Below are 16176 nucleotides of genomic sequence, written 5' to 3'. Positions count from 1 at the left end.
GGAGAAAGGCTTTCGAATAAGAATATCTGGGTGACAAGAGAATGACTTTGATCCTCCCTGCCCAAGCCAACATTGATTTGATGCAGTTCTAGGCTTCAAATCTAGCATTACTTTTTAAGATCTGGAATTACTTTGGAGTAACCATATTCTTTAAGGAGGTAAAGAAGTGCCAGTTTGCTAACGAGATCAGGCAGGCATAAATCCAAGACACACAGGATCACAACCCTGCTAACCAGGGACTTCATAATGTACATTCTTGTTCGAACAACAGGTGAAGAAACAGACAGACAGAAGGCAATAATAGAAGGCCAAAGTCACAGTAACTGCCATTTGGTATGTCTGAAGATGAATCACAAACACCCCAAACTATCTCCCTGTTTGGAGAGAGGGTCATTTTATTTCTACATTGTGGTTAGTGTGATATGATTTTAGTATCCTCAAGTCATTATAAAGAAAAGTTTCAGAAAGCAGATTTGGCTTAGCAAAGCAGTAAGGGATTGTCTTTAGGCATCTTATGCATAAGTTGAAAAGACTGAAAAGTTTGCAAGTTACCATGTCTCTTTCTCTTTTTGTTTTTAGAAATTTTTCCTTTCCCCCTCAAGTTATGGGTTAAAAACAGGAGTAGTGCACACTGTGAGACCCCTCCCCCTTTTCCGTGCCTTCCGTATAGGCATTTCAGATCACAATGATGCAAACTGAAACACAAAAGTACGAGGTCCAACACTTCTAAATGAAGTTGACTCTCATGATTGTCTATATTGCATATACAGCATAGCCGGGGTACTTTTTATGTGTAGTTCAAAATCTGCTCATGGATAAGTCTACCCCATTTTTTAAAAATGCACAAATCAGCACTGATGTTTTGGGAAATGAACTAAAGGAAGAGGATTCTAAAACTTACCACACAAGTCTGGCCTCTTGATACATCCAGAATTTGCTGTGCTACTTGCAAGTCCGTTAAAGGCTGCTAAGCCATCGGCGCTGTAGGCCCTGAGGACCGACAGCACGTTCATCGGCTTCTCCAGGCCCTGGGGCCCCCGCTCTGGCTTGGGCAGGCTCGCCACGGGGTCCTGGGCTGGAAGAAGGCCCGGGCTGTGCCACTGCTTCTCCGATGCCTGGGGTAGAGGGCAGACCAGTCCCTGGATGGGCTGTGGGGCGCCTGCGGGCAGCAGGCCATCCCCACCGTCGCTGCCCCCGTCCTTGCTCAGGGCAGGCGGCTTGCTCATCACCTCCGGCTCCGTGTCGATATCCTCTTCCTCGTTGTTTTCTCCTTTGGAGGAGTCCATGTCCTCTGAGGAGGCGATGTCCGAGAGGTCGTCAGTAGTGCTCTTATTTGTGGTTTCAGGGATCAGGATCGGGGCATCATCTTCCAAGTGGGCCTTCCCGTCGGGCTCCCTGTTGGGGCAGGAACTGGAGGCCCCCGAGCCCAGCAGACCTGGGTAAACACCGAACTGCTTGTAGAAGTCTGACGGGAAGTTACAGAACGTGGGGTCCACGTGGCCGGGCCACGGGCCACCCTTCTGTTCCCCCAGAGTCTCTTTGACCTGTCCTTGGGCCATCTTTTCAGAAGCCGAGTCTAGAGGCCCCATCATGTTGGAAAGCGCCATCTCTTTGCTTGATTGTACCGAGGGCAACAAGGCCACTTTACTGGCCTCCCGGGCTTGGTCTTTGCAATTGACCGTCACCCCAACGGCGCTATCTTTGCGTTTTGATTTGCCCAGGTGGTTGGCCTGGAGATGAAGGGCCATCAGCTCCATAGAGGACGTCGTGAAAGCACAAAACAAGCAGCCATGCCACGCGATGCTGTCTTGTACAGTCACCGAGGAGCCTGGGAGGGAGGTGGCGTCCGGCCGCACGGACAAGTCCAGGGGCTCGTACTGAGACTTCTCAGACTTCCTGGGGGCCGCCTTGCCGCCCGCCTTCTCCTCGCCGCCGTCTGCCCCGTGGACCTTCATGGAAGGAGGGTCAGAGAGGGCTTTGTCCTTCATGTCCTTCTCCTTCTTCAAGGAGCTTAGGACAAAGCTGTCCATGAACGCTTGCAAGGACCCTTGGAAATTCACACCGTTGTTCACGATACTTTGATAAGCTCTCCCGATTTCAGAGAAGTGGGTGCTTTTGGAAGGAAGGTCGGTACCTTTCAGAGTGTCTGAAGGAGCCTCAGAAGACAAGCCAGTGGCCTGCCCTGAGTGATCTCCAGATGAGAACACCCCTGATGTCCACTGCTGAGACGCAGGGCCACCTCTGAAGTCGATTCCGGGGAGACCCTTAAAGGCGCCCCTCAGGATGTCTGGCCTGATAAACAAAGCAGCTTTGTTGGACAGCTCGTCCCTGTGGTCTTGGTTCAGGGGCTGCCCAGACAGTGGCCCGGCTCCGTTCTGCCGCTCCCGGTGGTGCCGCTCTAGGTGGTATTTTAAGGAGGCTGATTGGGTGCCGGCATAATCACAGTGGGGACATTTGTAGGGTTTCTCACCTGCAAGATTTTGGTATAAGGAGAAAGAAAAAAAAAGTATTAATCTCATTTTGGTGTGCTGAACAAGGCTAGAAGGATCAACATTTGTTCTTGGAAACAAAGCAGCTCAAACTAATAATTAGTTAGAGAACAACTGTTTTTTAATAGAAGAATAATTCGTACTCTTAAGCTTTTTTAATGATTTTGTACCATTTGGGACTATTCAGGAATGACATACTATCTACACACAATTAGCTATCTTTTTCTTTATCTAACATGTGAAAACGGCTGTAGATTTAAAAGCTATGATTATGAAAATTAAGCATAATAATTTCAACCACAGTGATCATTAAAAGTAGAAGTTTAAAAAGACAAAGTATGTAACAAATGGGTGGTTGCAATATTTTGTGTATACAATAGCTCTAAAATTTGTTTAAATTATACACATGGAAACCATTTTTAAACCTAAAAATTTTATGGCACTGTTACGCAAGACTGAAATGAATGATTTAAGTCTTGCTCTGCAGTAAATCATGGATATAATTAGCAAATGGCATACTGCACAAGTAATTTATCATTATTTGGAGGGCACCATTCCAGACGGGCTCAGATATCCGCAGACCTACTGCATTGTTTCTAAATAAAGAACTATAAATACTGATTCTATAAAATATTAATACCATTACAGTGCATTATGATTGCAGCATGTAAAGACATATAGTTAAGATAAAAAGCAGTCAATAAAACTTAAAAGAAAATGAGTAATAAAAAGGCACAAAATATATTTAGTTTCTGTATTTGAAATTAACATTATCTACTGGTCTTTGTAGTGCCTTAAATTTGTACTAATGGCAAACCTAATGCTCTGGTAGTAAAATGTGTAATTTACCGATAATAAGCACTTTCTAGAGAATAAAAATAGCTTTAAAGACTGTTTTAAAACATATAAGATCATTTTCATGAATTAAATATTTATTTAAATCCAACACACAACTTCTATTGTTCTTTTCACTATGGGAAAGATACCATAACATACAACTTAGACCTGCCTGCGTTGTAGGAGAGAGGAAGAGGGGAGGGTAAACAAATGCGGATTTAAATATATTCCAATAATTTGTTCGCAATCCAGGGTCTCCTCTGGACTTTGGAATCGAAAAGCTCTCTGGAAGGAATGGGACTGTTAGAGTTCCCAGGAGCTTGTTCACAACAACTCCCTGTCAATATCCACAAATAATTCTCCGAGGAAATTCAAGCATCCCCCACCGCTTCCTCTATTCTATTGTAAAACGCACTGATCTAAAAGCCACAGCAAGTCATGGGTGAATGGTGTATTCTGGAGACATTTTACTGTGTCTAGTCTCAGCTGATGCCGTGACTCCCAGTTCTCCAGGCATAGGCCATTTGGGGGTAAGGCACTTGTTGGGGGTGGGGCGGGGGGGATGCATGCATTTTGTAAATAAGAGGACCACCAGCCCAGGTTCTGAGCAGAGGACTCCAGGTCACCTCCAGACTGTGCGCTCCAGCCTGGGAGAAGCTATGCCTGCCTCATCAAATGGTGGCTATGTGCTCCTCTTTCCCTCCTACCAGCAGCTGAAGGTTTTCTCTGGACACATCAGATTCCCAGCTGGGAATCTCTTTCTCTGAATGCAAAGGTCACGTTGTCTCTAGACCAATGACATGGATCTAGAGGAAGGCTCACTCCCCTTTGATGTAAAGGTACAAATGGCTTCAGGCACCATTTCCCACTTCTTGAAGTCAATCCCCTTGTTAGGCTTGGATTCACTTCAGCCACTGCTATTTGGACATCTCACTGGAGACTAGGGGACACCCTCAGTGGGATGGGCATTGTGGACGGGGTACTTCTGGGCTGACCTAGAAGTCCAGTGCCAGTTGGAGAAGAGGCAGCCCCTGAAGCTGAGGGGGTGTCTGCGGGGCTTGTGGTAGGAGATCCTGATGAGGATCTCAAGATCCTGGCCCACGGGTTGCTGTAAACCCGGGGGGAGGGCCCTGCAGTGAGAGTTGGCAGAGGTGCCTACAGGTACTGGATGAGACTCGGGTTGCATTTCAAAAGTGCACCTGGAAACGATTAAGTGCATCTGGCAAAGGGTTTGTAGAGCATGCATGGGCATCCATCAGCAGGAGCTGCAGAGAGAAAATGTAGACCTTCCCTCCAGGCCTGGGTGGAGTGGGGACTGCCTTTCTTGGCTGACTGCAGGGACGCTCGGAAGATGTGCGTAGATTTCCAAGGGACACACACTTGAAATGCTCACTGGAGCAGTGGTTGTCAGACTGTACTGAGCATTGAATCCCCAGGAGAGTATAAAACACCAGTTCTGGGACCTAAGGCAGAGCAGTTCTGATTCCCTGGGTCTGGGGTGGGTCCAGAAGTGGGTGCTTCTAGTAAGTGCCCCTGATGATTCTGATGCTAAAACTGTAAACAGTACATTTTGAAAAACCAAAGTGGAACAGCTTGGGGAGCTTTCAAAAGTGCTGATACCTGGTCCCACTTCCACCTCCAGAAATTCTGAGTTCCCGGGACAGACTGGGCTCTGGGGTCTTTCAAAGGCCCCCACGTGACCCTCTGTGGTGCCTGGGTGCAGAACCACTACATAGAGCCTCCCTGGGAAGTACTCTTTTAGGTCGATACCTAAAAGAGTACACTTAGGTCGTGTACCAGGGAAGCTAATCTGGACCTCTGGACCCCAGGAGGCATTTGGAGAGTCTGGACTGGGGACAGAGAACCTGTGTTATTTTTGCTCCACTGGGCAGTCCTATCTTGGGACCTTTGCTTCCCCGACCTATAATGTGGCAAGTCGGAGCACATGTTCTCTATGGCATCAGGTCAACTCTAAAAGTCATGTTAAGGGCTAAACAAAGTCTCCTGAATGATGCCAGAGGCATACGTGTCCATACATGTATGTACCCGCACACCCGGAAACACATGGATTCGTTCACACAGTCTCTATTGAATGAGCAGCCCCTACCCCCCAAGTACTGTTCTTGGTGCTGGGAATTGAGTGAAGAACCACAGAGACAAGGCCCCTGCTCTCATGGCTTTGAGAGGAGACATATCATATGATCATTAAAGAAAGAGGCACACACACACATACCACACACACATACACTCACACACACCACACATCATACACACACACAACATACATTACAAACACACACACACACACCACACATCACACACATACACACGCACAACCACACAACGCACACCACACACACTACACTTCACATACACACCACACACACCACACATCACACAAACTACACATCACACACACTACACATCACATACAAACCACACACACCACACACACGCACCACACACACACACCTCACATCACACACACTACACATCACATACACACCACACACACACCACACACCACACACACACACCACACACACACACCTCACATCACACACACTACACATCACATAACACCACACACACACATCACGCACACACCACACATCACATACTCACCACACACACACACCACACATCACACACACACACCACACACACACATCACACACACACCACACATCACATACTCACCACACACACACATCACACACATACACACACAACCACACATCACACACACCACACATCACATACATACCATGCACACAATCACACACACTACACATCACATACACACCACACATACACACCACACAACACATACACACAAACACCACACGCCACACACACACACCACACATCACACACATCACACACACACCACACATACACACCACACAACACATACACACAAACACCACACGCCACACACACACACCACACATCACACACATCACACACACACCACACATCACATACTCACCACACACACACACCACACATCACACACATACATGCAAAACCACACATCACACACACCACACATTACATACATACCGCACACACACCACACATCACACACACTACACATCACACACACAACCACACACACCACACATTACATACATACCACACACACCACACACACATCACACACACCACACATCACATACACACCACACACACACATCAGATACACACACACCCCACACATCACATACACACCACACACACACATCACACACACACACACACACACACCACACACACCACACATCACACACACATCACACACACACACACACCACACATCACATACACACACACACACACACACCACACATCACAAACACAGCCCACAAATCAGAAACACACACCACAGATCACACACACACCCCACACATCACATACACACCACACACACCACACATCACATACACACCACACACACACCACACATCACATACACACACACATACACACCACACATCACATACACACACACACACCACACATCAAAAACACACACCACACATCACAAACACACACCACACATCACATACACATCACACAGTGCAGGAGAGGATCTCTTCACTTGACCCACTGTTCTTTTAAAGTTCAAAACAGGCCTTGACCACCACTGTTCCAGGGAAAAGAGGCCACATCTGAGAAACAAGAATGGTTCATTCTTAGCATCTAAGCCTCCAAGGATCCAGGCCTTGGTAAATTCGGGGCCACTTAACGAGAGTCCTCAAGGATTATTTTGACTGCACAGGCTCTAGAAAGCCTTCTGTGCACCGCCCGTGCACACACCCTGGAACAGCCCTCGCAGTGGTTTCTCCACGTAGCTCCACCTCCAAGTTCCTGAGAGACTTTATTTGGGTGACTGCCCCCCTACCACCCAATTCCCCAGAGAAATGCTCCAGAGTGAGCTGCATGGGATAAACCCACCCGCTTTGGATGTTTCGTTTTAAAAATGAACAAAAACCTGATTTTATTTTCTTTATAACCCCTAAATGATTTGGATAACCACTATTGTCCTCTGCCTTGAAGCCTTTCCTGGGCTTCATCACTACGAAGGGTACAAGGAAATGCTTTTGAGACCACCACTAGCCCCGGCTGGGGTGCGTTTCTGGTGGGCAGACCCAGGGGTGAGCACATCCCCCTGGGGAAGCCTGGCCACCCAAGGCTCTCGTTTCACTGGAAACAGTCCAGCTGTTTCCCAAGCAGCCTCCCTGAAGGGCACATTTCAGAGCTCTCAGGAGGCAAACGTCTCACAACAGTGGCCTGGACTGGGTGGGAAAAACCTGTCAGCACATTCAGTGGGCTCTGAGGTACGGTCAAGGTCTGCTCTTCGGTTTCGTCGACTGACAAACGCCGAGTCCTGTGCTAAGAGCTGCTTCTTAGTCAGCGTCATCCCACCCAGCCCGCTCCCCCGCCCCGGGCAGGGCTCCGCCTGAGACTCGGAAAGACGTTCTGTGCGGCCCCGTGGCCCAGACAACCTCAGACCCTGCCAGCAGCTCTGTCCAGTTGAATGACTGCCCACTCAGACCCATAAATGAGTCCAAATCTACTGGGGGGAATCGGACAGACTGCCCAAGGCTTTCCAGGGTGCCATGAGCCCTCTGGTCACCTCCACGATGTTCGCATTCAAGGTCTTTGCATCTGCCTGTTGCAGGAGCCATACACTCAGATGCTTTCAGAGCTGAGCAGATGATAGGAGTGTGCGAAACAGCGGGGTGGGGGCCACCCACCTCTCCTGGAGGGCCACCGCCACCCAATGCCACCAGCAGTGGACACAAGGACCTCTATCTAAGGAAAGCCTTGCTTCCAGATTTCTACATGCAATATCCCAGTTTTAAAATATTGGCATGTACTTAAAAACTTTTTCAAACGCAGAGAGGGCCAAAGACCCTATTCTGCAGACCAGGTCTGGTCTACGAAACTTGTGTCTGGGAAAAGGATGACCAGGGATGAGTCATTCACCTACCGAAGGAAGCAGGGAAGGACAAAGTAGGTTTCTGTGGGGAAACTTCTCACAATATTTTAAAGGAACAAGAAGTGGGCCCAAACAATGCATTTCTAGAGAAGAGAGTTTTGCTAGAAAAGGCGTAATAAATTAAAAAAATCATCAGTTCATCATTCCATGGTCTAATGAAATTATTGGAACCATCTTACATTAAACCAGCTACCCACTGACACATGGCATAAGATGTATATTCAATTCTGGAATATCATTGATAACTTCTCCAAGTCGTTGTATCATAAATTTTAAGAAATATATGACCAAGTGGTTTAATTAGTTCATTGTACCTATTTTTACATGGTCATGTCTTTCATCATTTTGAGCCTCACTTTGCACTTGATATTCAAGGAAACCTCACTGTTCTGGGGAGTTATTCTGGAACTATTCAGAGCAAGTTCCCTATAGTGCTTCTCCAAAAATAACAGGGGGATTCATTTTATTCTCGTTGGAAATCCCTTTATCAAGCTTTTAAGAAGGGCTTCATGTTTCTAACTTTCTCGTGTGTGTGTGTTAAAACCCCAAAAGTGTTTTCACTTTTAAGTTGGGTAACCTAATATTTTCCTGTATTTGCATCCTCTATTTGATATTTATTTAGTCTTTCTACATGTCTTTACTTAGTTAATACCAGGAGAGATAAATATGGTGGTGCCTTTGCAGAGAAGCTTCAGTACATTAATATAAATTGTACACTAATTCCCCCAAAGCATATATATATTGTAAACCTGAAGACTTTTCACACAGCTGCTTATTGCTAAACAGTGCCTTGTCCAGAAGGGGACAATCTGTGTCTCTAATTGCTGTCACTGAAGCCGAGATTCATTATGTGACTTTCCCATTAAAATGTGAGCATTAATTTGTATAATGAAATATCACCCACTGCAGTGTTCATTAGCCATGCCCTACTGTATACGGTACATTGTTAGCTACCTAGAAACTGTAGTTAATTTCACTAATGGATATTTCCCTACTTAGTGTTTGGTAGGAAATTTATACTGTAACATTACCTCTTAAACTTTTAAGGAAATTTAAATTCAATCAATTATTTTCAACAAAAGTTTGGGATGTCATTAAGGCAGGAAAAGCAAGGATGGGGGACTGTAGAAGAAGGAAATGGGCTTTTAGTTCATCTTAGAAAAGTGACAGAATTTTAATTCAAAACAAAAAGAAAAAAAGGAATCGTCTCCTTTCGGGCAAATGGGTCTTTTTGTTTTCTCATCATTACGCAGGTATCTGTCCCCCACTAAGAATAACTCAATGCTCTCCTTTTAGAAAAGGAAATGGGAAGAGAGCCCATTTTAACCAATCCTTTTCTGAACATTTATTCAATGTGCTTTTATAAATGTCGAAACAGCCTGGTTACCTCGCCAGAAGTGGAGATGCAAAAGCATCAAAGGTAAGCTGTGTGTGCATCAGGCTTAAGGCACCTAGGTTAGGCCAGCTGAATTTTCATTTCCACCCACATCCACAGACCAGTCGCTGCTTGGTTGAAAGGCAGTTTCCAAAAAGGCATCAGGAGTTTATCATCTCCACTATGCCAGCATCTAATTCCACCCCACTTTCCATGCCAGGGGTCAGGGAGCCTCCACCAGCCACAGTGGCCCTTTCCTTGCCCCACCACCTCCCTAAGCTCATTGGGCTGGTGGGAAATGGAGGCAAGCGGGTCAAGGAGGCCTCAGGCCAGTCTGAGTTAGGGAGCAGGAGGAGCCAGGGTGCACAGTACTTCCCTTTTAAATCGCTGGGAGGCTGCGTCAACACACCTTGTGGGTACAAGTCACTTCCTTTCCTCCAGCTGGTTAGGGTGTGGACACACACTGTCAAAGAAATGTTGCATTAATTCCCTAAAACAAGCCAAAAATTCACCCAGAAAAGTAAAAATAGCAATACAGTGCAGTGGTTAATAGAATGGAATTCTAAATTAGGCAGATCTGGATTATGACCTGTAATCAATGCTGGGCAACTCTGGGTGGGTAGCTTCACATCTCTGAGGCTCAGTTCCCTCCCCTTGCAAAGGGAACGGGGCGGGATAAGGGGGGAGTTGGAACCTGGTCTCCAAAGTGCTGTGAGGATTAAGGGGCGAATAATAATAATCCACAAGCAGCAAGCAGTGTTTGCACACGTGAGTGCACAGAAAGTGGTGGCTACAGTTACTGTCATTGTTGTTGTTATACTACCCTTGTTGGCTGAATTTTTCTGTGGGCAGCCAGTTGCTGTCATGCTGTGTAGACAGCTTCAGTCATGAGGCAAGAAAACTCCCAGGCTGCGCCTTCCCCACAGGGAGGGCACACAACCCTTTGGAGGGGCTGCAGGAGAGAAGTCTTCTCACCTCCACAGTCCCTTTTGGCTCCATCAGGACAGAGGAGCCTCGGGTCTGGTGCCAAGAATGCAGGTGAGAGCCAAGGAGGGCACCCCGTGCATCCCACCTGGCCAGCGCTCAGCCGCTATATCACTGAGGCAGCACCCAGAAGGGTGGGCAGTGCTGGGCATGCCCCTCAGCCCACCCTGAGACCCCCGGAGAGCCACTGCTGGCTTCCCTTTACAAATCTAGTCCATAAAGAGGTGCCCAACTCAGGGCCAGATCAACACATGCAGCAAATCAAAACCAGATTAATAAACCACTAGCATAGTTTGAGAGGGGAAAAAAACTAATGAGATTTATTTTTAATTAGTCTCTGAACTTTAGTGCCTCCAAGTTTTCATGAGTGAGGTTGCTTATTATATTTCTCTAAAATGGTCATTCCTGAGACAACAGGCACCCCCTGGGAAACCTGACACACGGGTGGGTCATCACATGGGGTGTTACACCCTCCTGGGGCTTGTTGGGAATGCACACCCCTCCAGCCTTTCAGGAACTGATCAGTGCCTGCCTACCTCCTGCACAAAACAGACACACTGGACCCTTCAGAGTATCTCCAAGGTAGTACCTGGAATGGATGTAGTACCTGAACGGATGGAGTACCTTTGCAGGCAGCCAATAAAGAAAGGATTGGCTGGCCTCGGTCAGGGGCAACCTGGGGGCATCCCTGCCTCCTGTTGCATGGTATGACTAAGTGTTTGCTGATGCATCTCTGAGATGGTTAATTTTATGCATCAGCTTGACAGGGCCAAGGGTTGCCCAGATATTTGGTCAAACACTATTCTGGATTTGTCTGTGAGGGTGTTCCTGGAAGAGAGTAACATTTGAATAGTACACTGAGAAAGCAGATTGCCCTCCCCAGTGTGGGTGGGCCTCATCCAATCCGTGGAAGCCTTGAATAGAACAAATCTGAGTAAGGGAGCTCTCTCTTTGAGCTGGGACTCCATCTCAGACTGGGACTTATACCATCAGCCTTCCTGCTTCCCAGGCCTTTGGACTCAGACTGGAACTTATACCATCCACTCTCTGGGGCCTCCAGCTGACCAGCTGCAGATCATGGGACTTCTCAGCCTCCATAATCAAGTGAGCCAATTCCTTATAATAAAGACCTCTCTCTTTCTCTCTGTCTCTCTCTCTATGTATATATATATATTGATGTGTACATATGTATATGTATACAGATGTGTATATATATGTATAGATATATATATTTGTATATATATGTATATTTATAGATGTGTATAGATGTATATATGTATATTGATGTGTCTATATATGTATATGTATATAGATATGTATATATGTATATATAGATGTATATATATGTATATAGATATGTATGTATATGTATATAGATATGTATATATGTATATGTACATAGATGTGTATACACACACACACACATGCACACACACGTACACTGTTTCCTTGGAGAACCCTAACTGACATAGTCTCCTTACTGACTGGCTCTGAATTCCAATCACCGGCAGCGTACTCTAGAAGACAAATCGCACACGTCCAGTGATTGGGTCCTAATCAGCCCAACTTTCAAACAGAAGAGAAGTTCAGCCTTCCCTGGGTAGGTAGCAATCAACGTCTGCCCTGCAGGAGCCGGAGAGGGGCAGCCCCTAGGATGTGAGGGTACTCTGGGTGCCTCCCCTCCATCACGCATGGATCTGGCTGGAGCTTGGGGGACAACAGAAACGTTCTTGCTCCCTGCAGGCTCTGCCCGGCCCACAGGTGTTCAAAGCAACCTGACTGGTGCATCTGCTCAGAACCTCTCTAATAAACAGGTGTTGGGAGAAGAAAAGCAGTAATTGAGTTAATGTAGTGGAGTTAAAAAAGGAAAGCGCTTTTATCAGAGTTGATGCTATACAATCAAAACTTCCCATAGAGGTGGGGTAGGACAGAAAGACACAGAATGTTCCACCTCATATCCTGACCAATTAAAATATATTTATTACACATTGGATTTTTAATGTGCTCGTATGGGTCCATGATAGAAAAACTTCAAAAGATGGCATCTTGGCAAACAACTCTTCTATTTTGGAGACTGCTGTCCTCTGGCCATGTCACTTGGAAATATAAAACCGCAAAGAGAAAGGGGAAGGCAGTACAGGACATCTCCACAACTGGGGCCCCTATTAACTCATTCATTAACAAACCACTTGATTTTGATTTTGAATTACACTCGTAATCTACACTTTATATTGTCATAATGGATGTTTTACTTTGGTGATTTATAACGTGTAACACTTTCTGTTCTGTTCAGAAGCACAAGTGTAAGCATTTTCCAACTTCTTTGTTCTTTGATAAAAGGAAATTGATCTTTATCTGGTTACCATTCTGCCTTTTAAACACTGCAAATTCTGTTTCCGAGGAGGGCTGGTGGTGTGATGTTTCCATGGCTTCTTTCATTTTCACCCTTATTCTGGGAAGTTTCTGGAATGCCTCTGTCCGTGGCCCTGTCTTGCTTCTCTCTGTGTCTCCAAAGACTATTGATCACAAACTTCAGAACTTTGTGACGCAAAAAAAGCAGAAATTTGGAAAAACATAATCTTTCTCAAGCTTTAAAACTTCTAAAAACAGTATCCATTTGTTTCTACCCAGGTTCAGCAAGACTTCTTTCTGCCAGCTTCAGTCCTAATTTACCAAGAATATTCTGTGGCGTTTCCACTCGAACCACAGGCAAGCTGATGGGGGTGGGGGCCCCCAGGGTCGGCAGAGCTCCTGGTTGGGAGGCACTGGCCCTCTCCTTCCAGACCCACACTCCCCGGCAGGGCCAGCCTCACTTGTTGTGAGCCATCACGCACCTGAGAAACCTGGCCCAGGAGCCTGTATCCACATCACATGAAAGGGCAGTACCACAGCACCCGCCTGGCCAGGTCTCCACACTCCTGTAGGCAGTGAGACCGTGGGTGCCCTGGTGGACTGTCTCCCATGTCCTGATGGTCTGTGGGTCCCTCCCAACCACCACAACACTAGGGGACCCAGCTCCAACCTGGGGAGGAAAGTGGACATCACCATGATCTGAGAAAGCTGAGCTGCCTCGCCTTGAGCCCCATCACTGGGAAGAGCTTACTGAGAAGGGGACATTGGTGCCAAACTCTGAAGGTGAGGGCGCAAGCCGGTGACCTATCTTACAGAGAAGTGCAAAGGCCCTGAGGCAGGAACTCAGGGACTCCTCATGAAGCTCCTGCGGAAGGGTCTTCCATCCATAACCAGGAATCTAGCACCTGCAGCCTGGCTGCCATGCTGTGGCTTCTGACCAGCACACGTGTGCAGGGTGCCTTTCCCAAAGGACCACAGGTTCCCTAGGGAAGGGTCCATGTTCCCCACTGCACTTGTCCCCTCTGTGCTACCCGTCACAGGGCAGGCATTGCAGGAGTGGGGTCACTCACTTATTTGTTCTGTCATTCAACCTCTCAAATAAATCTACCATGCCCCCTGTAAGCTGCATTTTACTGCAAGGTGCTCTTGTAGGCCCCGGGGTTCTACAGCAATTAAATAGATGGATAATATTACACCTTCACGTTCTACTTGGTGGAAAACAGACAACACAGAAGGAAATGAACAACTGAACTGAACAAGATAATTTCAGAAGGCGTTAAGTCTATGGAGAAAATAAAGCAGGGGCATGAGGGATATTTCAGGCAGGGTAGTCACGCAGTCTCTCTGAAGAGATCACGTGAAGCTAAGCCCCCAGTGACCACCTGGAGGAAGAACATTCCAGGTGGAGGGGGCAGTAGGTGCAGAGGTCCTGCGGCAGAAGCACTCTGCGTTGGAGGAGCAGGAAGAAGGCAATGGGGTCGCAGGGTGATGATAAGGGTGAAGATGGCAAGATGGGTCGGGTCCCATGGACCCTGGAGAGTGAGCAGGCTTGGCGCGTAATTTTAGGAGACCCCTCTTTGCCCTGGGGTGACCCCATGAGAGAAGTGCTCCAGGACAGGGAGGGACAGTGGTGATGCCCAACTTCACCCAGGCTGAGAATAAAGACAGCAGCCCATTCCACTGCCACCTGTCCTCAGGGCTCCTCTGGGTGTCAGGGAGATTTGCAGGCACAGGTGAGGGCCCAGGTGAGGGCTCCTTGTCTTTAACCACGTGCTGCACATGAGGCCTGTACACACTAAATATCCTTCACAACCCTAAGCTTTATTGATTCCTTGGGAAACAGACCACAGTTATTTTTGAAAATAGATGGCATCTTTGTCTATCCTCTGAAGCAGCTCACACTCCAATAGATAAAGTGTCAGGAGAAAAATCAAAGAAAATGGAGGTGTCCGTATGTCAGAGAGATTTTTTTTGTATTGGCAATGTGCAAACAACTAGCAGAAAAGCTCACAAGAACCATGACCGAGAGACAAGACAGAGAGACCAAGAGAAGCCCTCACCTCGAGGGGCTCAGACAACACCGTAACAGGGGAAATGACCACAGTGGTCCAGTGGCTTGGTTAAGAGCATCTCGAGTTTTCTTTTGAGGAGACCCAGTGGAGAGCCACCCATCCTCCTCTCCATCTATCCAGTCCCAGGTGTGGGCACGTAACCCCAGCTGGGCCAGAAGCCAGCCTGCCTTCAAAGACCTCCTACATGCCCTTGTATATTTAGAGTTTGAGCTGGGGTCTCATCATCTGCACCTGAAAAACCCCTGGTCCATGTGAGGATGTGGGAGGTGCTACTTCAGTGCAGCAGAAGGATGCCATCAGCAAAATGTCACAGGGCCTCGGACAAAGCATCATCATCCCAGGCCTGGACCATGGGAGATCCATGTCCACATGTCCATGTGTCATTCAGGAGGGTGAGTATGGAGTAAAGAACTGGGTTGTTAGGGTCGGTTCAGACCCACACAATGGTGCACGGATAGGCCCACAGAGGGTAGACCTAGGACAGGAGCATGGCAGCCCTGGGCCTCCTCTTCCGAGCTGTGCACCCGGATCCCTCACCTGTGTGTATCCTCAGGTGGACCTTTAGGTGATGGGATGTCCGGAAGGTTTTCCCACAGTACGGGCAGTCCTTCATGGCCGAGCCCAGGCTCCTGTCGCGAAGCAGTGTGGGCTGCTGGACGCCGGCAGATCTCCCAGCCTCCTCGCCAATGTCTGCAATGGAGGAGAGACGTTCTCACATCACTTCAGCACATGTCAGAAGTTGTTCGCACCAAAACTGCCAACACCACACAAGGCTAAACATGTCAATACTACACCTGTCTATTTCATTCTTTAAATCTGACAGAATGCTGACAATTCACGTATTTTCTTGTTATTCTCTTAAATTATTTCATCTTTCCTATTGTCATTTTAAGCAGCATATGGTACCTTTATATTGAACTGAATTAAACAAGAAAAGAAACAGCTGTGTCAGCAGCTGGTTTGATTTCTTCTTTTGCTTAGCTCCTATTAAACATTTTTTTTTCAAAAGTTTAAAAATGTTGGTGGTTGTTGAGTCTGATTAATTTATAATATGGACTA

The 16176-nt window shown here is 47.0% G+C and overlaps 1 protein-coding gene across 2 annotated transcripts in view; it reads right to left on the bottom strand.

Moving 5' to 3' along the window:
- Nucleotides 1–16176, bottom strand: part of ZNF536 (zinc finger protein 536) — a gene marked incomplete at both ends in the record, with an annotated part of 236623 nt that overhangs the window by 141821 nt on the left and 78626 nt on the right. The window contains 2 exons of one of the 2 annotated variants that reach the window (XM_079723259.1): nt 902–2470; nt 15655–15807. In XM_079723259.1, the coding sequence (XP_079579385.1) occupies nt 902–2470; nt 15655–15807 (1722 nt within the window). The remainder of the gene's footprint in view (nt 1–901; nt 2471–15654; nt 15808–16176) is intronic. The other variant, XM_079723260.1, reaches the window with a different exon arrangement.

Source organism: Hyperoodon ampullatus, assembly GCF_949752795.1.
Source record: "Hyperoodon ampullatus genome assembly, chromosome: 18".
Taxonomy (NCBI): Eukaryota; Metazoa; Chordata; class Mammalia; order Artiodactyla; family Ziphiidae; genus Hyperoodon; species Hyperoodon ampullatus.
Note: the sequence above shows the minus strand (reverse complement) of the source record. Positions and strands in the feature narration are given on the sequence as shown.